At 37.7% G+C, this 26,250-nt stretch overlaps 2 protein-coding genes and 10 non-coding genes across 22 annotated transcripts in view; 3 read left to right on the top strand and 9 right to left on the bottom strand.

Moving 5' to 3' along the window:
- CEP295 (centrosomal protein 295) overlaps positions 1 to 8,515 on the top strand; it is a 47,008-nt gene extending 38,493 nt beyond the window's left edge. The window contains 12 exon segments of the mRNA XM_036028675.1: positions 288 to 388; positions 900 to 999; positions 1,401 to 1,649; positions 2,431 to 2,570; positions 3,282 to 3,462; positions 4,127 to 4,788; positions 6,325 to 6,456; positions 7,567 to 7,663; positions 7,787 to 7,951; positions 8,030 to 8,129; positions 8,208 to 8,307; positions 8,389 to 8,515. Coding sequence (XP_035884568.1) covers positions 288 to 388; positions 900 to 999; positions 1,401 to 1,649; positions 2,431 to 2,570; positions 3,282 to 3,462; positions 4,127 to 4,788; positions 6,325 to 6,456; positions 7,567 to 7,663; positions 7,787 to 7,951; positions 8,030 to 8,129; positions 8,208 to 8,307; positions 8,389 to 8,427 — 2,066 coding nt within the window. The 3' untranslated portion in view covers positions 8,428 to 8,515.
- Positions 515 to 594, top strand: LOC114501195. Its single transcript, XR_003684950.1, has one exon. It is a non-coding gene; the product is annotated as a small nucleolar RNA U2-19 (small nucleolar RNA).
- LOC114501193 lies at positions 744 to 813 on the top strand. The gene has a single exon (XR_003684948.1). It is a non-coding gene; the product is annotated as a small nucleolar RNA U2-30 (small nucleolar RNA).
- On the bottom strand, positions 8,437 to 20,735 carry TAF1D (TATA-box binding protein associated factor, RNA polymerase I subunit D). 11 transcript variants are annotated; one of them, XM_036028676.1, is made up of 14 exons: positions 20,628 to 20,735; positions 18,893 to 19,023; positions 17,711 to 18,086; positions 14,297 to 14,472; positions 13,944 to 14,001; positions 13,434 to 13,603; positions 12,556 to 12,593; positions 11,449 to 11,497; positions 11,233 to 11,266; positions 10,327 to 10,376; positions 9,907 to 9,953; positions 9,237 to 9,300; positions 8,800 to 8,839; positions 8,437 to 8,559 (listed from the first exon to the last, which is right to left on the bottom strand). In XM_036028676.1, exons 1-6 carry the CDS (start codon positions 20,718 to 20,720, stop codon positions 13,442 to 13,444), a joined length of 996 nt encoding a protein of 331 aa, XP_035884569.1. In that variant the 5' UTR covers positions 20,721 to 20,735; the 3' UTR covers positions 8,437 to 8,559; positions 8,800 to 8,839; positions 9,237 to 9,300; positions 9,907 to 9,953; positions 10,327 to 10,376; positions 11,233 to 11,266; positions 11,449 to 11,497; positions 12,556 to 12,593; positions 13,434 to 13,441. The 11 variants fall into 11 exon arrangements, with proteins under 11 accessions (XP_035884569.1, XP_035884571.1, XP_035884579.1 ...); XM_036028678.1 differs by lacking the exon at positions 9,237 to 9,300 and having other exon boundaries at positions 10,327 to 12,593; XM_036028686.1 differs by lacking the exons at positions 9,237 to 9,300; positions 11,449 to 11,497; positions 12,556 to 12,593 and having other exon boundaries at positions 8,478 to 8,839; positions 10,325 to 10,376.
- LOC114501167 lies at positions 8,643 to 8,769 on the bottom strand. The gene has a single exon (XR_003684929.1). It is a non-coding gene; the product is annotated as a small nucleolar RNA SNORA25 (small nucleolar RNA).
- On the bottom strand, positions 9,065 to 9,184 carry LOC114501183. The gene has a single exon (XR_003684942.1). It is a non-coding gene; the product is annotated as a small nucleolar RNA SNORA32 (small nucleolar RNA).
- On the bottom strand, positions 9,653 to 9,724 carry LOC114501159. Its single transcript, XR_003684921.1, has one exon. It is a non-coding gene; the product is annotated as a small nucleolar RNA Z40 (small nucleolar RNA).
- On the bottom strand, positions 10,057 to 10,191 carry LOC114501174. The gene has a single exon (XR_003684935.1). It is a non-coding gene; the product is annotated as a small nucleolar RNA SNORA1 (small nucleolar RNA).
- LOC114501161 lies at positions 10,443 to 10,580 on the bottom strand. Its single transcript, XR_003684923.1, has one exon. It is a non-coding gene; the product is annotated as a small nucleolar RNA SNORA8 (small nucleolar RNA).
- On the bottom strand, positions 11,337 to 11,408 carry LOC114501217. Its single transcript, XR_003684969.1, has one exon. It is a non-coding gene; the product is annotated as a small nucleolar RNA SNORD5 (small nucleolar RNA).
- Positions 11,547 to 11,677, bottom strand: LOC114501185. Its single transcript, XR_003684943.1, has one exon. It is a non-coding gene; the product is annotated as a small nucleolar RNA SNORA18 (small nucleolar RNA).
- LOC114501206 lies at positions 12,770 to 12,896 on the bottom strand. Its single transcript, XR_003684958.1, has one exon. It is a non-coding gene; the product is annotated as a small nucleolar RNA SNORA40 (small nucleolar RNA).
- Positions 20,736 to 26,250: the final 5,515 nt, after the last annotated feature.

Below are 26,250 nucleotides of genomic sequence, written 5' to 3'. Positions count from 1 at the left end.
GATGACAAAAGTATTTCCCATCACATTGGCTTGTTTCAAGAGTTTTATTCATAGAATAACAATGACAACTACAGTTTTCCAGGGAAAAAATGTGCTGACTAGTGAATGTTTGAATAATAAAATAAATGGGGTTTTCTTTGTTTTGTTGTTTGTTTTTTTTTATCTAAAATGAAGCTACACTATGAAGCAAAATATGGAAGAAAATGTAGGAAAGCAGGAAATGATGCCCTCTGCTGCTAAGAATTTTATTTGTCATAATCCAAATCTTCTTCCCCTCCCCATTTTAGTTGAGGTCACAGAGGCAGAGGTTGAGAATCATGCAGTATTAAGTTATGCTGTGGAGAAAGAACAGACATATGTGAATCCAGCTGTGAAGCCAGATAATAAGGTTAGTAATGTCTTAGTGGGCACCACACTGTTAGAGTTGCTTGGCTGTATGTTATCTTTTGTTTAGTTCACAGAAATTATGAAATACTAAAGTGTGTGTTTTCTGAGATCTGCTCATAGTAAAGTGGATCAGTGATGAAAATAGCCAAATCTGAGCATCAGAAGACCTTCCAGTCTCCCTGATGCATGATCTCTATAGTTCTGAGAAGCAAAAGTATAAAGTGGTTTAAAACAGTGTGTGTGTGTGAGAGAGAGAGAGAAAGAGAGAGAGAGAAGGTGACAGTGGATGACTGAGGACTTGCTGAATGAAATTCAGGGGGCGGGGGATGTGTGTGTATGAAAGGCTGATCACTTCTGAGCAATGATGAAAAGGTTTTACTACTGACCTACATAATTATGAAGGTTTCTACACTTGATCTGAGCTCAGAATTGATAAGTGCTTATATTGGCGATAGTTTTTCTTTCTAGATATTTTTCCTACATTGTGCTCTAATGTTTCCCTTACTTTTTAGGCTGAAACACAAGAGATTTATCTGGAGCCATTATCTTCAGTAACTGTTTCTACTGGGAGCTTAAGTAATGAAAACACAGATTTGAGCTTTACAGACCCAGGTAATAATGTCAGAATATCTGTAAATAAGTAGAAAGACCAGTGCCGGTTTAGTTGCAATACAGGGGTGAGAGCAAACATTGCTTTTCACATTGTGCTGAGAGGGATTGTTTCTTTAAATCACAAAAGTAAAGTTTTCCTGCCTGATAGAATATTGGACAGTATGATGTTCTAAACATGATTGGAAATCACAAACTTGCAGATCCTTGATGTGCTATGTATTTCCAACAGTACTCTGAGAAGTGTCCACTAACGTCCCATTTCCCATTCAGTGGGAAGCTATCCAAGCAAATTTCTTGGTTGCACTGATCCCTTATGCATATATGTTAGAATGCCTCTCACCAAAATTTGTCCCTAAGGAAGGACCCAGCCATTAAATATTTTCATTAATCTCCACTTACAGAGTCATTTCCAGAGCATATGGACCATGGGGAACAAGTACCTACCACTGGCAAAGAACAAGAAACAATTATTTTAACATCTACATTTCCTCCATCACAAGTTATTTACCCAAGACAGGACTCTTGGGATGTTCATAAACCTCTGTTGCCTACAGCGGAAAAATTTACATCTGGCCAAGCGCACATTCAGTGCATGATAGACAAGAACATAAATGAAGCAAGCTTGATGACTGAAAAAACAGACTTGCAGGGTAAAACTATTTTGAACAAATACTTTCATATAAACTAAGTTTTTACTTTTCATCCCTTTTAGTTTGAAGTAGTGATTGTTTGAGCTCCATGTCTTTATGGTCTGCTACCGCAGTTACACCATGGAACACACTGGAGGGCCTTCAGTGGGGGCGGCCCTTGGAGCCAGATAGACTCACAGAAGACACAGAGAAGAGTTCAGCAGATAGTCCTTTACAGTTGCAGAGTAAGCTACAGCATCATGAGGGCAGCACCACTATTGAGAGCAAGAACTCAGAAAACAGACAGATGTGGATTTGACTCCTAGTTTGACCAGTTTACTAGCTGTGAGACCATGGGCAAGATTCTCTTTGATCTTCCATAAAACAGGGATCCTGGGGGTTAGATGAGATAATGTACATAAAGTACAATGTCTAGGCCATAGTAACACTTGGGTTTTCTTTTTTTAATCATTGCTCTGACATGAGCCTTAGCTAATGAGAATAACAAAGCTTACAGCAAAGCAGTGATCACAGTGGCCACTTACTCCAAATTAACTTCATAAAACTTCGGGCTTAGTAGAAATGGAGACATTCATCAAAGGGTTTGAGGGTGTCCCCATTTTTTGGCACACTGTAAGTAGTGATAGGCTCTAATTTGAAAACATTAGCTGGTAATGAAAAAAATGGAAGGAATTTTGTTAAATAGGATTTACCTAAAAATAAGCTTTTATGACTATGTTTTTAGCACTGTTTTTCTAGGCTTTATTTTTAAAATACATCTTGTTTCTCAAAATTCCAACAGTTGACCTTGACTTTCCAGAATTGGAATACATTTTTCCAAACTTGCATCATCAGCTGTTTAAACCCTTAGAACCACAGCCAGATTTTGATTTGTTGTCATTGTCCTCTGGGATTTCTCAAGAGAGCAGAGACTTTTACCAGGTATGTTAAAGTAGATGCTTCAGTTCACTGAATTTCCAAGAACAGATTGTCCAGTTTTCTTCTGTTATAATGGTTAATCTTGGTTGCCAAGTAGAATCATGTGGAAAGCTTTTACAAATTCCAGTGCCCCGACTGCACCCTAGACCCATATTAAATGAGAATCTCTAGGAGTGCTCAGATATCAGTTTTTTTAAAGCTCCCCATGTGATGCTAACATGTAACCAAGATTGAAAATAGCTGCATTACAATTTTGTACTATCAGCCTTATTTCCAGCTATTGAGTATGACACATGAAAAGCTTGAGAATATTTTTATGTTTGCTGATTTACTTTGATGGAATTCAGCCTTAAGCAGTTCAGGTAAATATAATCTTGCGATGTTTAAAAAGTGTCTTATCCAGTAAAGCATCTAAGATGCAAATCTGGGTCTTCCGACTTCCTCATCCTGGTATCCCAGTTGTCATACATAGTTCCTGCTTATGCTCTCATTGTGTTCTAAACTCACTCTGTTTAATTTGTAATTTGTTTTCTAAACAATCTCTTTAAAAAAGTCTTTTTCATATTAATTGAAATGGAAGAAGTAGGTTGAATAAGCCAATCATTAGTGTGATAGCAAAGTGGCAATCAAAGAAGAGTAATATCAAAGGAACATATTAACTCAATCTGTAACACATAATCAACATTTCAGCATTTCCCTGTTGTTTTCCATCAGAGCTCAGATGCTTCATGTGAAAGCCACAGCGCAACTCTACCCTCCAAAGGCACGGTTTCTTTTACAGCACTGAGGAGGACCGGCCTGCTTTCTCCTCTCAACATAAGCCTGAATCAGCAACCTGGCCCTAATTTGCCTCATACTGCAGCTGAAGGTTTTGACACAGAAAAAATTATTGAGGGTATGTACAATTAAGTTAGAAAAAGTTAAAGCCCAGTACTTTTTTCTTGATTGTCTATATTCATTTTTCTTAGAAATTGTGCTTAGCAGTTTCTGGTTTGTCTCCATTCCTGTCCTCACCACTGCTCTGTGTTACAAGTTCTGTTTCTTTGTGTATTCATTTAAATTACAGAGATAATAATGTATGCTCACTTTGCAATTTTTACAGTAATGAACTTGATAAAATAAAAACGTGCTGCCTCTTGCTCAACTTCCCTACCTGGGCCCTTAGAGTCAATAGTTTATCCTTCTAAAACATTCTGTATAAATTTTATATATAGATAAGTATACACACACATAAAAGATACACTTGTACATTTTAACCAAAGTCCTTCGGTGGTTCTAACAAAATCAGTATTTGGTTATATTACAACGGAAAATGTAGTGTCTAATAGCCATTGTTTTTTTTTTTAAATAATATTAGGAGACAATATATACATGAACAGTAGAGTTATTTGAAAATTGCTGTAACTGTCCTTTCACTTTCTATTCATGTTTATATACATCAACTTTCCTAAAATTATAGGAATTAACCTTTGCAAGTTACTAAAAATATTAGGGACTATATCTGTATCCAAGTTTTATAACATGATTAACTAACTGATTTCTTAAACTTCTTATTGCAGGATCTGAACAATCTTTTCAACAGCTTCTGCCAGAATTTTCTTCACAAGAAGGGAGCCAGCATGCTGATCTACCAAGTATTTTTGGCATTGAAGCAAGAGATTCTTCCCAAGACATGGAAAATCAGAACTTCTCCTCTGAACCAAGTGACATATTACAAAATAAAGGAAAAAATGTTCATTTCCAGCTCTCTGTAGGAAATTTGCAAAGTTCAGTCTTCAGTTCATCTGCTGAGGCTACTGAATTTCATCAATTAAACTTACAACATATCACTCCATTTAGTTCTACTTACAGTGAGTGCTCAATGAACGACCAGTTAGAGGGCAGAAAAGAAAGACTGGACTTTGAAGAGTTATCACAAAGAGGGGTTGATAAAGTGTCACAAAGTCAAGGACTCACTGAAAAGGATAAAAACAAAACGTGTGGAGTTTTAAATGTAAATCCACATGTACAAGAAATTGACTCACAATTATGTGTAAGAATGGTAGAAATGGGAACTTCAGTTCAGTTACCATATTCATTAACTGTTCAGAATGAAAAATACCTTGATAACTCAACTAAAGCAGAAACTACACAAATCATACCAAACCTATCTCAACCATCGCAATCAGAGCTCTTTTTCAGTTCTGGATCATTTTCTCTACAGAACTCTATTCCAGTCTGGGTAAGTGAAATCTGTATTGTGTAAATAGCATTTAGACCGGTTTTCCAGAAAAATTTTTTAAGCCAGTATTACTGTTTTTATTTTAAGATTACTGGTCAAAAACACATATAAACAAATATATGTACACACATATATAGTTAAGTATGCATGTTATGAACTTAAGAGTAATTACTTATAAATAAAATGCAGTTTCCAAACCAGTGAGAATAAAAAGACTTATTAAAATATAGAAAATATTTTCAATTCAAAGGCAGAAAAGGAAAACAAAGTGATACCCAAAAACAACAAATATAAGCAGCAAGTATAAAAAGTCCAAATCCAGGAGGACTTTTGAAACAAATTTCAAGAGAAACAACAAAGCTACTTATTAATAAGTAAACCTAATCAAAATAGTCTCAATCATCAGAAATCTCCAATTTGGAGATCTCTGAATTTTACAAAAGATTTTCCTCCCAATTTTCATATCCCTTGTCAGCTCCCCTGAGGAATGGCGGCCAGCCTGTGCCTCAGCACTATCAGTGCTCCACCTCACTGCATTGAATTAATCCAGCTATTTTCAGCCTTTTTCCTCTCATGTCACACACACCCTGATTACTGAAATTCTGCCAGCACACCAAAAAATGTATTTTTTGCTGACCTGACCCAAAATAAAAAGGTGTAATTTTGATTCATTCACATTGGATGGCTGTTTGTGTTGGCTGTTGTCATTTTTTCATTTGATAATCTAAAGGAAAAGAGGTTAGTGCCCCTGACTCAAGTCAGGTGTTGTATTTAAAAATTCTGGGACATAGCAGTGTGCCACGGCTCCCCAGTTGACAATCACTACATAATCTCATTTGGTTTCAACTCATTACCTGTATACAGAGTATTGTCCTTCCATGTTTAAGTGTTATAATAGAAACTGAAAATAAGGGCAACATCTAGATCACAGATTAGGCTTTTGGATGTTTTTGTAAATTTTTGTTCAATGTTTAAAAGATGGTATTTCCCTTAAAAAATTAGTCTGGCAGCAGTGGCCTACATTTGGCTGCAGCCCTTTAGCTAGGCTACACCCTCTGGTTTTCCAGTCCCCCGTTAACCTCCATGTAGCTGCCTAGCCCTGTAATCCATTGTCTGTAATCCTTACAGAAGATATTTTCCAACAGTGATCACATAGTTTCACCCACCCCAAGTCCTCCCCAGTATTTCTAAGAGTGGAGGTGCACTGCCATGGTCTGTTGTTCTTCCCGTATAACATACATTTTCACATGTTCCAATGTTTAAGGCTACTTTAGTTTGGTTTTTGCATGTCTTTTTAAGATTCTGTTTTTAGACAGAGAAGGGTGGGAGAAAGAGGGAGAGAAACATCAATGTGTGGTTCCCTTTTGTATGCTCCCTACTGGGGACCTGGTCCGCAACCCAGGCCTGTGGCCAGACTGGGAAATTGAACCAGCAACCCTTTGGTTCACAGGCCAGTGCTCAGTCCACTAAGCCACAACAGCCAGGGCTAAGACTAATATTTTTGGTCATGGTTTCCTTTTTAATTTTACTGCACAGGAGACAGAGTCTGGCCATGGTATAATGGAAGAACCAGAACTTACATTAGTAAGCACCAGTGACATAAGTATTGCTGAAATGGATTTTGCAAACCTAACCCTAGAAGAAAAGAATGAGGGAGAAAGCTTACAGGTAAATATATCTCTCAGTATTAGTATACCTCATTTATGCAGTAAACCCATAGCTGAGAAATGGGAAACAGGAAAGGATACTGGTTTTTCACTTTTATTTCTGCATGTTATTTCCATTATAAATTTGCAAACTAATTTCCTGCCTCATATTTTGGTGTAGTTCAAGTGCAATAAACTATACAAAGTGAACAGGAGGCTTAATGTGCTTACAGCAGAAACTGACAGCTGACAGGAAATAGAAAAGCATCTCAATCCCTCAATAAATTCCATAGTATGTGATTTGCCTAAATATAGGTACACATTTGAGCCAAAAGTGGTCCCACATGCCAGGGAGCAAGATTTTTTAAATGCTAAATAACATTGCTGATGCTATAGATTCATTTGGACTTGAGTTGGAAAAAATTCTTGCCTGCCTTTCCCCAATTAAAGCTACTTGGTTCCAAAGTAATCAGAGGCAGGACAGCGCTCCAGCACATAGTTAAGGGAATCCAAACCCAAGGTGGATAGTTACATAATTAAATGCCAGTGCTTTAGAAGTTTACTTTTTTATATACTTTTTAACATTTTTTTAAAGAGGGAAGGGGTACAGAAAAACATCAATGTGTGGTTGCTGGGGGCTGTGGCCTGCAACCCAGGCATGTACCCTGACTGGGGATTGAACCTGCAATGCTTTGGTTCGCAGCCTGTGCTCAACCCACTGAGCTATGCTGGCCAGAGCAGTTTATTTTGAAAATGTTTCAAATTCTATTGACTGACATATAATCTTACTTAGTAAATACTCCAGGTTAATGAGTTTGATTATATGCAAGTCTTGATTATGTGTCCTGTTGCCAAATCAGAATGGACTTCACCTAAGATATTCACAGGTAATCAGGTGAAGAAAAACCAAAAGCTTTTGTCTAGGGTTAAGATGGGAAAGTAGCCTTGGGTGGAGGGCTAGTAATTGTAGTGCTGCTGGTCAAATAAAGCATTTTAAATTTTATTGAAGACTTCCCTCTTGCGGAAACATTCAGTCCTAAAGCTGCTGGATCAGGTTTTGGCTGTAGAATCTTAACTTTTGCTGTACATTGAGGTGAAAGTGGTAAGTTTCATCTATGACTCTTGCAATTAGGTGAGTGAATTTCTGCCTCTTGTACTGGAAATAGAAAATTCAGGTTATCCAGCTGCATCAGAGCATTCTGTGGAGAAGCCAACTGCAGCATCTTCAGGTACGCCTTCAGCACCCAAGGGCTAGTGGGAATCCCCTACTCAAGTTCTCAGTCTCCAGTCTTGCTGGCCTATGAAGTCCAATGAAGTGAAAATAGCCTTTTTTTTTTCTTTTAAACAAACAGAAACCCTTTCAAAGTTTACACCTGCACCAGGAAGCTTACAAGAAGCATTTATAAAAAGAAAAAAATCATTTATAGAGAGATCCTGCCAGAGACAGAAAGAAATAAGGAATAAAAGACAAGTCTCTAAAAATTCTGGAAGCCAAGTAATCAAGGGGAATCCTACAGGTATGTTCCCAACACTTTTGTGTCCATTTTCAGAAAGGGAATCTTGTTTGCCCAGCAAATTACTTGCTTTCTGCTCAGGTTCATCTGTGAGTCACCTAAAGGGTGTGAACAAAGTTAGAGTGTCACTTCCTGAGGACAGAAAGATGGCACAAGCCCTTATGCAGCAGAGGGCTCTAAGGTATGTGTGTGCATTTGTATGAATAATAATTCACATTTCTGAAGTATTCATCTCTAATTCCATATAAATATATTACAGATTATACAATCAGTTACCTGAAGTAAAACAGCAAAAGGAAGAAAAAGCAAAGCAAGATGCTTATGCCCAAAACAGAGCAAGGGCAAAAGAATTTCATAAGGTAAGCAGTTGGCAGTGATTTTTCATGTCAAAGGTACACCACAACTAAAACAGCTAAATTTCATTTTTATTCCCTCCACAGAAAACACTAGAGAAACTTCGAGCCAAAAATACATGCTGACTTTGTACAAAAAGTGTAAAGAGTTTTTATTATCTGTAAAATAGATACAATTATTTAAAGTTAATAAATTTTTATTTAAGGAATTTCACATGTTCTGAGTCCTTGGTTCCTCATGAGTTTAAGTTTTAATTCCTAAAAAAGAAAGTATACAGTGGTTAAAAACTTGGGGAACACTTATTCCCACATCACCAATCACTGATGAATAGCTTGATTTTATATATATCTCCGTAAGAAAACACAGCACTATCAAGTGTGTATTACATCCTATGGAGAACTTCAATCTTAGGTCACAGCGTTAAGAGCTCCTGGTGTTGGTCACATAAGCTCTCTTTGAAATGACCTACAAATTATCTTTTTCCAACACGTGCATACCTTTTTGGCTCAATCCAGTCACTTGCCATGACCATTGGTCCTATATAACAGGAAGAGATGGTCATGTGATGACAAACTATTTGGTCACTAAGCACCCTAGAAGGATTAGCTAGACAAAGGTCATCTGGAAGACTCTAGAAATCTCAGACAGCAATTATAAAATCTCACTGATTACCGATGGCTATTACAAAAGCACATACAGCTTGTGTTGTATTTATATAGTACAGTGCTGACCTAGGCAGTGAAAATAAGTTAAGAATTAAAAAAATGTTCCCAATAGGCTGAATGCTAGCAATATAGCAGAAAAAAACCTAGTGGGAAAATGTTTTGTGGTCATGTCCACGGCAAATGAGAAACTGCATTCTAAAAGCCTTGGTAATGACCATTACACTCTAACAAATAATTTGGTGTATAATATAAAAAGACAAATAACTTGCCATAATTCTTTTAGTTGATCTTTGATTTCCACTTGCATATGGACATATTTCAAAAACTCCCCACCTGGAGAAAAAAATTTTAAGTTCATGCTGGGCTACATTTTTTGAAATGGGATCGATTAGGATCCACACTCCTGAAAACCAGTTCCCAACTAGCGTATATTAAAAATTCCAGGCTTAAAGCTGCAAATAGATGGAATAAGCATCTTTTCAATCTAGTTCATTTAAACTAAGTATTAGTAAGATACACTTTAAAATTAAGGCTTGATTAATCTATTTCCATTCACAACCGAACTCGTAAAAAAGGAGTTCTGATCTTTAACTGCAAAGGCAGCAATTTGGAAATGAGCATGTTTCAGGGAACTTCTACCTTAGAGCTTTCAAGTTTTAAAATATGGCATAGATCTGATGCAGATGGATGTTCAGATGGCTATTTTCATTCAGCCCATTCAGAGCAGTTGAACATTTTCCCCATCATCACAACATCAGTGGAAACACATGCTGGCCTTATTTTAAACACTGTCTTTTTTTGTGGCAACAGTAAACCACAGGACAGGCAGGTTACTTTTAAGCATTAAATAAATGCCAAAGACCTTAATGCTTAAGTTCAATAAAGGGATTTTATGTCTCTTACAAATTAGGAGGGAATTTGAGGAGATCAAAATCTTACCTGTAATTGTTGGGGCCCAATTTCCTCAAGCAATTTACTTTAGGGCCCTAGAAGTTAAATACAAGAAGTACATCGTTATTTTAGCAGGTGATGTAAGATATACTGAAAAGTTTTTATTACGTCCAAATTTTACTCACTGAGCCTAGCAGAAAATGTTACAGGTCTCATTGTCACCACTGCAATAAAGTTACTGTGATGGAAGCAAAACCTGTCTCAATGTAGCCACATTAACAATTTCTGGACACATGTACAAAAGCAGTGCCCATTTTCATCTACAATGAGGCTTCGTAAGAGTTTCTCTCAATCTATACATACACTATGCAAAAGGCTTCTACATCTGTATAGAAGTTTCTGCTGACATATGCTATCAATGAAGGGAAAACGCTGCCAGAATTAACAAATAAAAATCAAAATCCTTACAATTAGGGTCAGAGCAGATGGATCTGCCTGGTTTCTCAATTTTAGACACCCTAGAAAAAGAGAAGCATTAGTTCCTATTGAAGTTGTGTGTAACTGAACAGAGGAAACTACAGGAATACTGTATCAGTAAAAATACCAGGTTTAACATGCACAAAGCCAAGAAAACCAACGATGCCAGACACTGGATTTATATCGCACTGTCCTTTGAACACCTAGCAGGAATAAACTGCTAAATGCAGATACCATGCAGTGCAATTGTGACCAAACTATTACAAACACCTCTAAATCTAATTGTGGAAAATGTCCCAATTCCTAATCGTTCTTTCAGTGAGGGAACCACATTAACTGCGTGTAAATCATAAATCTTAGTCACCATTATCTTTATCATGTCTCTGCACTAGAAATGAAGATCACAGTTGTTCACACTGTTCTTATTAGGAGGAATTCCTCTGCTACTTTAACATATCCAAATCTACATGTTATTAGGCAGAACAATATGGAACTGTCAGTGCAAAAAGGGGACATTGTTATTTGGTAACCCTAGATATACAGTCTCTTCATTTTTTTCCAATTCTGCATATAAATACAATTACAGCAAACATTTTCACCAAGATTCTGACAATTCTACTTTATACCTAAACCACTATTAGTTACCACAATAATGTGGTAATCTGCTGCGCAGAGGTCCTTGAATAACATCCTTCTGCTCAATGTTGTGTTGCCAAGTTCAGACACCATAGGAACTTAGCATCAATTAGCCTGTGGTCAAACTGCCTGCCTGCCTTATATATCATTTGGCTTTAAGTAGCAGAACCTATTGACAGTGTTAAATGAAGACTTACTCTACTCACAATTTGCATTTTCTCACAATTTTGAATCCTTAATAAATAGAAATGTTCCACTTACCTGTAAACATGAGTAAGTTCATGTCATATCAGTCCTACAAATAAAACACCAAATAAAAGTTTGACAGGTATGTGATTAAAAACTAAAACCATACAGTTATGTTCAGCTGTCAGAATTACATTTTAGTTCACGTCTGTATCATTCAGCAGTTGAACAGTTAAATTCATCATCTGAACTGCAGTAATACCAAAGTTTACATTGTCACCAAAAACTTACCTAAGTTATCACTACCTAGAATTGTACAGATCTTCGAGATATAGAAAAACCTAAGATAAAAAAAATTAGGTTGTTAGGATCTTTCATAATTTTAGCAGCTATGTCTTGTTGTTCCTTCCCACAGATCTAAGACATAGTTCTGTGAGTAAAGGAAGCAACATATTTACTCTATGAGGCGTTTCCAACGATGTAGGTCTACAGAAAAAGCCCCATCGGGATAGACCTCAACCATTATTTACACATTTTAAAAGATGTGACAAATCTAAGACTCTACAGAAAGGAAGACAATTACTAGAACTGATATGCTCCAGTCATTTCAAGTTCAGAGTTGTATAAAAATAGTAAAACATCTTCCCATTCACAAATAAAATTTAACTGTATTAAGGTTCAGGAAATCGTATCATAAAATCAGTCACATAAGGATTTCAACAATGTAGTTTAGAAGAGTATACACTGATCAAAAAAGGTACAAAATGCCAAGTAGCTATTATAGATAATCCATAATCCAAAGGAAAAATATCCATGTATAAAAAACAGAAGTCTTGATTTTCATGAGCTTTGATACTGCAATGTTTTACCTATGAAATTCCCAGATTACAGAGCAAAAAATTTTACTTTAACTGAATTTTTGCCTCAAAATTGAGCATCTATTATCTCCTAAGCTACTTGATATTAAGTATAAAAATATAGAAAAAATATTAATGTGGCTATATTTATGTTTTTACCATTTGAGAACTTTATACCATCAAAACTTAAAAAATGCTGTGTCCTATGTAGTCATTGTTAATATTGAACCAACCTCATTTTAGATCATGCGTTAATTTAAAATGTTACAGGTGTCAAGTAGAAATATGCAAAATTCTGATTACTGCTATAGTCCAACTGACAGTTCTGGGACCCCTTCCTGTAAGTAAAGTGAAGCTGGCACAGTGTCACTATTAAACAGTGTTCCCTAAGATTCATTTTCTGAAATCATGTCATAAACAGAATTGGAAAGCTGGCAAAAAGTCTCTCAATGCTAAAATTTCCTATGAAGGTTTAGATTATCTGACAACATGCTACATTTCAAGAAATCTGATCCAAAAACTCACCTAATGAGTAAAACATACCTTTAAGTCCAAAAATTGTGTTTTCAACATAATGCCCTAACAAACAAACAAACAAAGCCATCTTTGTTTCATATCAACATTAAAACTGGAATACTAAATCAGTATAGTTGAAGTTTCCCTTATTTCCTATGCTTTTTAATTATCAAACCCACAGTCCTGGAACCAATTTTTCTTTTTACCAATGACCCATCACTTTAATCTGTTTTAGGTATCATGTTCCTTCTTGTATGTATCAAAACTCATACCAAACAATGAGTTCTGGGTTGCAAAAGAGGATTTATTTTCCGCACCTGTATGTAGTCTTTGCCCACAAATTAAGCAAAAACAAACACAAGTGCTACTGTAAAATGTGGTTTATATAACAGCATAACTGGTAATATACAGTGGTGACAAAAGATGATGGAAGTGAAAACACTCTAGGCTGTTAAGGGGGAATTAAATTCTTATCAGTACTAAACATGACACTGACAGTTATTTTTTCTGAATAAAACTATAGCACGGGGTTTCAGATACAGTCAAGAAGGGTAACTGGTTGTCATTTCTAATGATTACAGAGACTTTTTTCGGACTGCAATCTCTCTACTTTGATTCAATGCTCAAATGATACCTTTAAGCTCTCTTGCCCTGAAATAAAAAAGTATAGGCCCATTATTATTTTGCAAGAGATTATTTCTGCTATGAAAACCTCAATTTTCTGTGCATACATCATTTCACTTTTAAAATGTTTTCTAATAATTACTTATTCTTGAGCAGTTTTTTTTTATAAACTTGTTTACAAGATCTTTTTATTTTCCCCTTAGAAGTTTTATTACTGGGCTCGCATACATACATCATCTTTTACTTTCTGTGAAGTTTCTTTTTCTCTAGTCTCTTTACCTTGACATTCATATTCCTATCTCCTTTTCAGGCTGTTCTGTCTTCTGTCCAAAATTTTTGCACTTTGATACTCTCTTTTTAGACAAAGCAGCTTCTCCAGTATATTCTTGTTCTAAATACACATTCATCTTCTTTGGTAATTCAGAACTTATTATGAAGTAATTATTCTCCTGCATAAAAGATGCCAACATTAAGTAATAACTAAAACTCTATCCCTTTAGCAATTACACAAAACTGAACTCTACCAGGTGATTTCAACCTTGGCTACATCTAGATCTTGTTAAAAATTCAATACTGCTTTTATTCTCATTCGATATCCGCATATAAAACTTAGTAATAGCATTGAAAAGTCCAACTATCCCCCAAATATGTATTTTTTATTCTCAACACCAAATATATTAAAGCCTCTCAAAAATGAAATACAGACTCTAAGAATACCTACTGGATAAAATTACTCCTGTACCAACTTTTGCCCTCCAAAAAACGAAGTGGAATAAAAGTGTCACTTACCACCAATTTGATATCACATTCATCATGTTCAAGGTTTGTTTCAACCTCATCCTCTCCCCTGTAATATTAAACATATCATCACTCAGATGACTACATCTTCTAAAACTCAGTATTACCTGGTCATGACATACAGCTGAAGAGCAATACCAGTGAAGGAGAAAAATTTCACTGCTATGCATAACACCCAAAATTGGCTCTCACAAGCCAAGATCATAGCTCAATGGCAGTAACCCAGATGGCCTACTGTATATTTGCTCCCAGCACAAATCAATAGCATATGGATAAATTAACATTAAAATTTAGAAACACTTGATTTGTTAAACTATGACCAAAATTTGACATGGTTAACTTACACTGGATCTTCAATAGGAGAGAGAGATCCATCATCATCCAAGTATTTATATCTACGACTATCAAGGTCATCTTTTTCTAAATCTTCACCAACATTCATCTGTTTTAAGGATTCCTTGAGGTGGTATTCATACTTCAGTTTTTCCAGGTAGTTGAAAAATCCTCTTGCCACTGCTTGCTATATACCAAAAAAATTATTAAGCTATGGCCTTACAAAATAAAAATTTCCTCCATCCCTCAGCAGATGCTTATGTTCCAAACTGTCAAGGATCCCCTTACCAAGAACTCTTAGTGTACTTGATTTAACTACTTTGCCACATGCAGCTCACATGTAATAAAACACCAAATGCTGGTTGTAAAAAAAAGTCACTACTACCTAGCAAGTTATCAAAGTTATTGAATTTGGTAGAAAACCAAGCACAAATTTGTGCTTTGGGGGTATTAAATAATGACGTTTATTATAATCACCAAAAAACATAGGTTAACTAGTATTAATCCCCTCAAATAAATCAGATTCTAAATCAAGGAATTAAATATTAACAGTGCAAACATTAACTCAATACAGATTTCCTATCAGGATGGCAACATATGTAAAACATGGCTCACCTCCTCGCATATCAAAATTACAACTACAGAATGACCATTATTCAGAACTGTCAGAAATTGAGTTGAATGGAAATCGGACAACCACTGAATTAAACCACCTCCATCCAGACTGGTAGAAGAGCACAGATGTGCAACAGGCTGGTCTGGTCCTACACATCCATGTGCGGTAGATAAAAATTTAGAAGGGATATCTCAGGAGTGGAGTCCCAGCCTCACACCAGGTACCCAGCCCAGGGTTCCAGTGCCAAGAATATTAAGCCCCTATAACTTTGGCTGCAAAAACGAGTGGGGACTGAGTTGGAAGACACTGCTGGAATTCCAAGCAGTTCCTCTTCAAGAACCCACACAGGGACTTAAATTTACTCTCTGAGCTCAAGCACCAGGGTAGCAGATTGAAAGGCAGCCGTGGCATACAGGGAGCAACTGAAGTGTCGGGCATCCAGACAAAAGCTGGGAGACAGTTTCTTCCCACACAGAAAGGCAGATACAGAGCACTGTACCTTTTGTAAGCCCTCCCACAGAGCCAGAGCTAGCAGGGGTGATATCTGAGACTCCCTCAACCTGGCTAACACTGTCTGCCCCACCCGGGAGATCCCAATGCTGGTGTCACCCAACTGAGGGGCCCACCCAAGCTGTTACCAGTGACTCTTCCACAATTGGCTGATTTTGGCTTATGCTTCACATCTTCCTAAATCCTCTCAAAGAAGTAACAGCCAGCCTTGTTGAGCCCCCAGGCCCCCCCCAACACCTCTAGCCAAGTGCCCCAGCACTACCAGCAGCCAGCCTAGATTCACAGATTGGCTTCTCCTGGGAATCTCCAAGCACGGCATAAGTAGCAGCCATCTCAGATTGCTTTATACCTTACACTGTGGCCCTGGGCAAAACAGGAGGCTGACCCTGGCCGACAATGCCTGGGAAACCAGATCCTGTGCACTTATTGGACAGCTTATAGATTACATTGTAGCACCACCACCCTGCCCCTGCACAGCTGATCCTCCATAGAGGACAGAGTTGATGGGCATGGGCCACACAGCCAATCCTTGCAGCTAACTGGCCTGCATAAATCCCTCCCATTGACCTGCCAACTGTATTCCAGTCTCACTCAACTAATAAGAGGAGGGTACACTAAGCCCACATGAAGGGCACAACTGAAGAACCAAGCTTGGGTGATGGGGAGCTGTGCCACTAGAAGCTGTAGGACACCTACTACATTAGGCCATGTAGGCCATTAGGCTACCAAGACAGGGAGTCATAAGAACTCTACCTAATACACAGAAACAAACATAGCAAAGCTGCCAAAACGAGGTGACAAAGAAATATGGCTCAAATGAAAGAACAGATCAAAACTCCAAAAAAGAACAAAACAAAATGGATAAGCAATCTATCAGATGCAGAGTTCAAAACACTGGTTATAATAATGCTCAAGGAACTTACTGAGGACCTCTGTAGCATAAAAAGATCCAGTCAACAACAAAGGATACAGTAACTGAAATAAGGAACAATTTACAGGTAAACAGTTGAGTGGATGAAGGCTGAGAATCAAATTAATGATTTGGAACAGAAGGAAAAAAAATCAGAACAAGAAGGGAAAAAGGATCCAAAATTAACAAGTATAGTGTAAGCGGCCCCTGGGACAACTTCAAGAGGTCCAATATTCACATTACAGGGGTACCAGAAGAGAAAAGAGCAGGAAATTGGAAATCTTTTTAAAAAAATGAAAGAAAACTTCCCTCATCTGGGGAAGGAAATAAGTCATGCAAGTCCAGGAAGCACAAGAGTCCCAAACAAGATGACACAAACAGGACCACTTTGAGACACACCAGAATTAAAATGCCAAAGTTTAGAGAGGACCCTAAAAACAGTGGAAAAGCAGTTACCTACAGGGTAACTCCCATAAGACTGCCAGTTGATTTCTCCAAAGAAACTTTGCGTGCTAGAAGGGACTGGCAAGAAATATCCAAAGTCAGGAAAAGGAGGCTCCTACAACCAAGACTGCTCTACTAAGCAAAGCTATTATTTGGAATTGAGGGGTAAAGACCTTCCCAGACAGGAAAAACTAAAGGAGTACAATCATCACCAAACCATTATTATATGAAATATTAAAAGGACTTGTTTAAGAAAAATAAGATCAAAACCATGAACAGTAAAATGGCAATGAATATCAACAATTTAATCTAAAAAGGAAACTAAGCAAATAAGAGAGGCGAGCATTTTAATGACTGCCAGATGGGAGGTGACTGTGGGGGAGTGGATGAAGATGAGGGGGAAAGCAGTATAGTATAGAAAATGCAGTAGCCAAAGACATAAACAATGATGTAGGGATTGCCTGAGGGAGAATGATGCTGTGTGGAGGGGGGGGGCAAAGGTGGAAAATTAGGACAACTGTAATAGCATAATCAATTTTAAAAAGTTAACTCAAATACCTGAGTATATAGTACTGGACACTTTACCAGGCAATCATGTCAGAAATAGAATACTCAAATCTCTAAGAGATGAAATCTACTGAAGTCATTGAACATGAAGGGAATTGTGGGTTTTATCTAGGTTACAACTGGGAATCTCTTTTGAGTTTTAGGGATGTTAAAAACGTGATAGGATAAAATCAAGGGATTTTATATAAATAGCCTTGGAACACTTCAAAAACAGGTATGGTCACTGAATATACCAGTGAAGATTTCAACCAGTAGCCCAAGAGAAGTATGAGCTGAAAGACTGGGTGGTTCTTAACTGAGTCAGGTACACCTAAATTCTAAGTGACCAATGAACCATTTCAGGCACTTTAGTTATGGTACCCACATATACTCACTCACCTCAAATGTTAAAATATTTCTCCAAGGTAATGGTTTTCTTCCATTCTCTGATTCTAAAAAAGGCAACTGGGGTCTGTTATCTTTAAGTTGTTTCTTATTTATTTTTGACCTAGTGCTTTTCCTTCCTTCTGGTCTTCCCCTCGGTCTTCCTGTTGGCTTATATTTCCTCTTTCTACGTTTCTTTTTCTTGAATCTTTCAAAAATAGCTTTCAAAGTCAATGGTCTTGGTTCTAAAGATGAATCACTGGATGAATCTCTTGCTTGAACACTTTCAAGTGAACTAACACATTTTTTAACAGGATTTCTTTGCCTCCGTTTAGGTGAGCAAGGAACATATTGAGTTTTAAATAAGCTGCTACCAGAGGAAGAGTTATCGCTACAAAAAAAAAAGGGGGGGGGGGGATTAATTGTTTCCCTGTTTATGTAACTAAATGCCTATTACCAGTAATGTATTTTTCTGCCACGGACCAAAACAGAAACACCTGCTGAGGATTAACTTCTAAAATGATGAGCTCAGTACTAGCCAACTAGTTCTGACCTGGTCACTCTACCTAAAATGGCCCAAAATGCCATAGCACTTACCAAATCATCTTCTGAGAGAAACACAAGTCCCACACAGGCAGTCTTGTTCACTGCTAGAGGTTCCTCTAATTAAAACAAAACCTCCTCTAAATAAAACAAGATATACCTAATAGATAGATATTTGATGTGAATATACTAGAAACACTGATTTAATAAACGAGTAAGGTCAATGGATGAGGTAAGGAAACATCTCCATCACACACCTAAGCCAGCATTCTCGATAAAGTGCAATAATCAGACTAAGCTGAATGTTAACAGTCTATACTGATAGCCCTTTTCTTGTTATAAAATTAGGGTGATTTAGTCAAGCTGAGATACCAAGTTGGCCCAGAGAAACTATTCTGGTTTCCCTGGGTTAAGAATACACCATATACATGTATGTAGATCAACTTTGAAGGTCTGTGTAAAGGTTTTTCTTTCCTAATTCTTGGAAATTACCTTTACTGCCACTCATTATTTACAATGACTTATGTTTTTCTGGTAATTCAAATACAGTAAACATTGTAAACATTACCTTCAAATCTAGTGTTTTCTAGTAAAAATCTGATAATTGCTGTTGATGTAAAAAAAAAAAAAAAAAAAAAAAAAAAAGGCACTTACCTTTGATTTTCATTTTCCATAGCTGAATCCGATGCTGTTATATAGTCTAGAGAATCCATTGCTGACAGGTATTCCGAGTCCCTCTCGGTCCCTCCGAGTCCGTCACTTGTGCTTTTGCTTTCACTAAATTTCTGACAACATACAATACATATGTAGTTACTCCCTAAACAAATAACTATCAGCAGAAACAGCTAATATCCACGGAATACAAAAGTTGATGTAGAAGTTATGCCATCATATATAAACTAAGGCACAATCATTTACAAGGCCTTTAATATTTTCATGTAGGAACCATGTATTTCAGAACAAACTCTAAAAATCTAGAAATTTTACTGAGTTCTTTCAGTTGTGCCTCTAAAGCTATCGAGTGGAACAAGATTCTACAATAGTATCATTCCCCCCTAAAATATCAAACTTTTACATGACAGCAAAAAATAGTATCATTTAAAATATTTTATCATTAGCCATGGTAATGTGCAATTACAAGTATTAATAATATGCCATTTTCCAAAAGCAGATGGGACCTCCTAGAAAAATTTTACATACAATGTCAGAGGGTTGAGTGTGGCCTCAGTATACCAGGAAAAATAACCATTATTTACTATCTCAATCCAACATGCCATTTTTAAATTCCTGGTCTAGGATTTTCATTTATGGCCTTTTCCTATTCATACTGTTATTCAACAAAATCACTGTGAAACGTCTTTCTTCACATTTTTGCCATTATGGATATTAATGTAAAATTTCTGAATTCTCATACATCAATGAAAGACTATCAGACTACAACAATGATGCCCTTTGGTTTCCTTTTTAAAAAAGCTTAAATATTTTACAACAGTTTGGGCAAAATTTAGAATAAAAATAAAGATGACATCTTAATTTATAACCGTACCTCCCTTATAGAGGATGTCATTATTCTTCCATTTTTGTATTGTTTATAGTGTTTATAATTGGGAATGACCAATGAATACAAATGAAAGGCAATCTTACAATTAACAGCAAAATATTTCAAATATAGAAAATCGGTAATATCACACACATCTTACATTTTCAAAATGTCCAATGGACTCGCGTGGTAATTTCCTGGTTTTATTGTAGCTTTTTAAGGCAAAAACCAAACTATGTCATGAAATGCTTAGGAACGAAATTCAACAAAATTGGGTTAAATGGCAGTGGTGGTTATTTGAGGATAATTTTTTTAAAAATATTAGAACATTATCACAACTGTGGTTAACTCAAAAGATCACTTTTTACGTAGCTGAGAAAGCATTCCGATTTAAATATCCCTTCCTATTCGAGATTCTGCGAGGCCACATGGCCAGGTAATGAATGCACTTTACCAGCGCTAACAATACCTCTCTGGCCGCTCATTCCGTGACCTTGGAGCGACTGTCTCCAGGAATCACCCAATCTCAGTCAGAGAAAATGGCCCAAATGTTACCTCACACTTAATAACTCAGAACACCTGTACTGGTCTATAACACCTACAACTCAGAACACACTCTGGATCACACCCACGTTATAATCGTTTTTATGTGTGGGCCGCAATCCAACGCTAGACCCGAAGCCCACAACTCGAGCCCTCCGCCGTCAGGGCCTGACTTCATCGGATCGAAGGTCCCGCAACGCGGGTGTCCCGAGAAAAGTTAGAAGCGCAACCGCTCCCATACACGTCAGGCCTGGGTGGCCTAGGCCTCTCCTTACTCATCCCCGTCAGCGAACGGCTTGCACCAACCCGCGCGGGCTCAGTACCAGCGTCAGCAGAGTACTCGCCGCCTAAAACCCAAACCTCGGAGGTCCGCACCCAGCAATCCCCAGACCTCAGCATTCCAGGAAGAAATAACCACCTACCTCGTCAACCACGCAGAAGAAAAAGGACAGAGCCAAGCGCGCCACCCAGCTAATAGTGGAGCCGAAATCTCGCGATAACAACTTAGTTCAGGAAAGAACGTGAGAGGCGGGATTATGGGAGCGCCATTTTGGTCGCGAAGGTGGGAGGAGTGATTCAAGGTGGGCGGAGCCTGACTCCTAACCCGGAGGAAGCTGGGTAAACTGAGAGAGGATTCGGGGGCGTCCTTCCTTAACTTATTAGGTAAGTGTTGTGGCTAAGAACTTTTTGGCAAATGACAAAAAGAAACTGGGGGGTCAAGTGAGCGGAGTGGATGTGAACTGCGAGGAAACAGCCATTCAGCCTGATTTGTTTCCCACTTGCTGATCTGGCGCCCAGAGTTGGTGGGTGGTGCCAAGTGTGTTTTGTCAGATTATGTCTACTTTTGCCTTCAAAAATCTCTTCTGTGTTAAACTGTGAAAGGATCATGCTTTGCCTGTCACTCAAACTAAGGAACCTTTATACTGGAAGCCAGTGTTGCTCCGGAGCACACCCAGTTCCCTCTCCTCCTTTGGACTTTTGTTAGGTCACTCTTTCACTGTAAACCAGGGTACCCCTCGCAGGAGTTGGTTAACGTATCACTAGACATAAATTATTTTTCTCAGTTTTTTCCTCTTAGTTCCCTGAACAGTTACTCACTATTAAGATAAGACAGTTTAAACTAGCTTAGTTTTGGTGAGGGTTCTTCACCAAACTTGTTACAAAATGGAATAAACTGGTTTGATTTGTCCATTTTCAAACCTCTTGCATCATCTTATAAACCACTACACCTGTCTACTCTTAGTTTAGAATTAGTGTCATCTCGGGATTGGACGGATCTGAAAGGTAAACTGGTCTCTTCACTCAATTTTGCTCCAAATGTTGAACCCAGGCAGAAAAATTCTAATCCTGTAGGCATTTCCTGTCTATGAAATATTGCGACCTCCAGGACAGGTATTGCATGTCTTATCTACTGCCGTATTTAGCAGTAGGTCCAGTCATGTAATTTGGGAGGCTCAGTGTAACATGAAAATTCAGGGTCCCTTGTTCAAAAATTGGGAAAAATATCATTAAAGGTACTAAAATATAAATTATCTCCTTTTTTCTGTAATCCCGTTTGACTTGTCATGGTGTTTTAATTAATTACACTAATTTGCTATTAATCATTGATAGCATTGTTGATCATGCTCTTAAATATTTTACTATTATTAATATTAATTTGCTATTCACTCAAAGAAAATTTTTAAATTTAAACTACCAGCATGAATTTTACCACTCTTTATATTGTGCAATGCCAGTCTTAAATACAAATATAAGAACATTTTACTCATATTCAGAATCATTGAAATTTCACAGTCTGTATTTTATAACTCATACAACTACTGTTCTTACTAGAACAGTGGAAAATGCACAAAACTAACTCAGCTGTATTTATTTTACTTCTTAATGTACACTGTACCAACACTGTGGAATCTGGGGACTTTGAGTCTCACTAAACCCCCATGGATCATGGGTCCACCAGAATTTTATGTTTAGCCAGCCCCACAAATGCATTATGTAAATGGAGTTAGCTAAGAATGGTGGTGGGCCTGCACAGTGCACCACCTCTCATTCCATGCATACTCCATTGCTCTATCAGTCTTAAACAAAAGTTCAAATATAAAATTAAGAATTTCAAGAGGACGGCAGAGCATTAAACCAAGTGCCATTCTGAGCATACAGCTGGGTGTAACTACACTAGTTGTGTTGACAGGAAAGAACTGGTTTTTCTTGCTGATGCATGTAAAGAATTACAGATTAGCAAATCTATTAGTGTGTAATCAGGTTATTAGTGACCCATTCCCATGGAAGAGAATGGGACGAGGTAGAGTGGGGTGGGGGCGGGGAGTGAAAGGCAAAGTTTCAGGGCAAAGCAGGGCGGCAAAAGTAAAAGCAGCTGAAGACTAGGGTGGCAAGCCCCCGGGTGGCCTGAGGCTGGGGGCCAGAGGCTCAGTGGCCAGGGAGCCAAGAGCGCCCTGAGCCCCCGAGAGAGAAAGTGAGAAAGCAAGCCCTTTGTTCTGAGGACTTATATAGGTAGTGGGATAGGAGAAAAAAGTTACCTATTAATTAACAGGTAAATGTGGTGTCAGCTTTCCTGGGGGAATGTGACTACCCAAGCTTAGGTATGTGTGGGGATCTGTTGGCCCAAATCCTTATCTTGCTCCAGACCCATTTGTTCATCTTGGTTGTAAAACTAGTATGTGACAGGAGGCTGTTAATTAAAATATGGGCAGTTACCCAGAGTTATTTATGGGCTCTTTCTGTAAGCATTAGGGACTCCCTCATAAAAAGACAGTGTCCAGAGGTAGACAATTAACCAAAGTTGTTTTATGGGCTTCTTTTTTGGACACCAGGGACCCTCTCCTGCATTCCAGGACCCTCTGCTGCATTCAAAACTTTGGAAGTACAGTTTCAAAGCTTTCCTCCCCAGATAGTGGAAATACTACATAGAATTTCAAGGATTTCCCTTCTTTCTTGCTAACATAGTGTTTCTTATGATGTTGGAACACCTGGCAATATTATCAGACCAGGCTCAGGACTTCTGAGTTAGTGTGTGAGACATGTCTCCTTCCTCCTCTCTACCTTGGTTTACTATTTAATCTACCTAATTGGTAAAAGGCATTTCCTGGCGACCAGGATGCTAGATGCTGGCCAGTAACAGCAGCGCAGCGTCAGAATTCTTCCTATGCTGTCTCTTGCGTCATTTGCACATACATGAAGCCAGCCCTGTCCCAGAGCCTTGGGTCTGGCACGTTGTAAATATTCAATAAATAAGTAAGGCTGAATTGGTGTCCATTGTTTATTAGGTACTTGGACGGGTTAAAAAAAAAAAAGAAAGAAACAGGGCAGAAAGGAATCACTTTTGCTAAGTCATGTCACCAAACCAAAATTTAGTAACTAACCTAATTACAGTTTCAGTCTCCCAGGGGTGGAATTTTAAAACAATTGTTCTAGAATATCCTGATCAAAACTAGTGAGGTAATCTACTTAATAAAATCCCTGCTAGTCCTTTTAACCCAAAAGAAGAGGTCCTGGCCTGAAAATAATCCTTTCTGGTTTTTGCTAATAACTTGTCTGCCACACCCTCCTGACTATAAAAACTTCCCATTTTGTATAACTCCTGGGAGTGAGAGCGCCCTTTTACTTGCTGGATTGGATGCTGCCTGATTCATGGATCTCTTAATAAAGCCAATTCAATCCTCAAATTTACTCAGTTCAATTTTGTCCTTTCATGGGCGATGGATATGAGAAACACATCCTGTCTTCAAACAGATCACAGTCTAGGCAGAAGAAACAAAGCAAACAGATGATTACAGGTATACTCTCAGTGTTCTAAGATCACACTATACAAATTCTTCCTTACTGTGAGCTCAAATGTGTTATTCCTTCACTGGTTAACTCGCATATGTTTTAAGTTCTGGCTTTACAATGTGTCAGATTTGGCTTGATTTCTGTTTCTGCCACTTACAATAGCTGTGCAGTGTCAAGTAAATAATGTATTCTCTGTAGCTGATTTCCTCTTCAGAAATGAGAACAACATGGTTGTAAGAGTTTTTGAGAGAATATCTGTAAAGTACCTAACATAGTGTCTGGTACATAAGATGTAGTTAATGAATAGTTCGTGAATAGCTTGGCCCAGGCCAGGTAGCTCAGTTGGTTAGAGCATCCTCCTAGCATGCCAAGGTTGTAGGTTCGATCCCCCGTCAGGGCACGTACAAGAATCAACCAATGAATGGAAGAAATAAGTGGAACAACAAATCAGTGTTTCTCTCTCTTCCTCTCAAAAAAAGAAAGTTATCAGCTTGGTTGCCTAGTTTGTTCACCCCTTTAGGGGTTGTTTCTACAATTCCATTTATCCTTCTGTTTCCTATTTCTATTTCCATCTCTAGTCCCTACTTCTGGGCCACTGACTCTCAGCAATGGAATCTGAAAGGTAAATGTGGTGTGCCTTCATGTGGTCTGAAGCCATCCTCCTGAAGATACTCTGAGTTTACATTAGAACCTTTTCAGTCCCTTTCTCTCATCACTCCAATGTCAACCTCCCCTCTTCTGCTCACACTTAGACACACACTACTGCACTGCCTTCCGGGCTTTTGACTTGCCTAGAGGTCTGCATTTCCAAACCAATTATTCAGGCTATAGCCCCCCTAGGGTTGGACTTTGTTTCTAATTTGGTGAGAAAGAAAATTTAAAAACTGACCTTTTTTTAAAGATAGTAAAGGGTGTAAAATTAGGATATATTTGTATTTAAACAAGTAGAAATATCTAGAGTGCTTTTGTTATCCTCATTATAAGTAAGTGTGGTATTCATTGAGCAGATTTTGACATGTTCTTAATTAGTACTTGCTAGTTTGTGATAAAGAAAATATGTTAAGATGTTAACACTCGGCCCTGGCTGATGTGGCTCAGTGAATTGAGCATGAGACTGCAAAGCAAAGGGTCACTAGTTCAATTCCCAGTCAGGGCACATGCCTGGGTTGTGGGCCAGGTTCCCAGTAGGGGGCACTTGAGAGGCAACCACACATTGGTGTTTCTCTCCCTCTCTTTTTCCTTCCCGTCCCTTTTCTCTAAAAATAAAGAAATAAAATCTTAAAAAAAGAAGATATCAACACTTGGAAAATCTAAATGAAGAGTATACAAGAATTATTTTTATGTATTTTCTGCCCATCTGAAAATATTTCTAAAAAAGTTAAAATGTGTAATTCCTGAACAATTATAAATTATTCAATTAAAAATATGAGATAATTGAAGTATAATTATATAGGACTTTGGAGATCAGATTATGAGTGTTAATTAAAAGATAATAAATTTTGGTATTTGATAAAGTACTGAAGTAAATGTGAAGTTTTAAGCATATGCAATAACATGTTTGTGGGGGATGTGTAGCTTGACATTACCATCAAAACTAAAAACCCAGTTTCTAAGAAACCTGTGACTTGGGAAGAGTTAAAAAGAAACCTTTTTTGAAAGAATTTTCCCAGTGATGTGGAAGGGCCACCTTTCACTTACTAAGTAAGCATATACCACAAACTCTTCAGATTAATGAGGTTTCCCATTAACAGTTTGAAGGAGGCCGCACTGGTGCTTTTAGACACCCTCAGAGTTTTGCCTTTTTTCCTTGCTGTGACTGGACTAGAGTGAGATTCCCTGCCCGCCTTACTACTTTTGTTTGGGTGTTTTTTCTTTTGCCTTCATTTTATTTATCTCCCTCTACTTGCCCACTTCATTGATTGGAACAGTTGAGGTAAGATACTAACTTCTGCCTATATATGCCTATTATTGTAAAATATACTTAGCATATGTTTTTAAACTATCAAATTATAATTGGTTGGGTTATTAAATAATTGAACATTAAAGTTGCTTACTAAGAAAGTACAGTTTATTTGTAAATGTAATATGAATTTCAAAAGCTAATCCCTAAGAAACTTGTTTAATTTTAGCCTAAATGTCA

The sequence above is a fragment of the Phyllostomus discolor genome, chromosome 6 (assembly GCF_004126475.2).
Source record: "Phyllostomus discolor isolate MPI-MPIP mPhyDis1 chromosome 6, mPhyDis1.pri.v3, whole genome shotgun sequence".
Lineage (NCBI taxonomy): Eukaryota > Metazoa > Chordata > Mammalia > Chiroptera > Phyllostomidae > Phyllostomus > Phyllostomus discolor.
The sequence above is the reverse complement of the archived record's forward strand: the minus strand, read 5'-3'. Positions and strand labels throughout refer to the sequence as shown.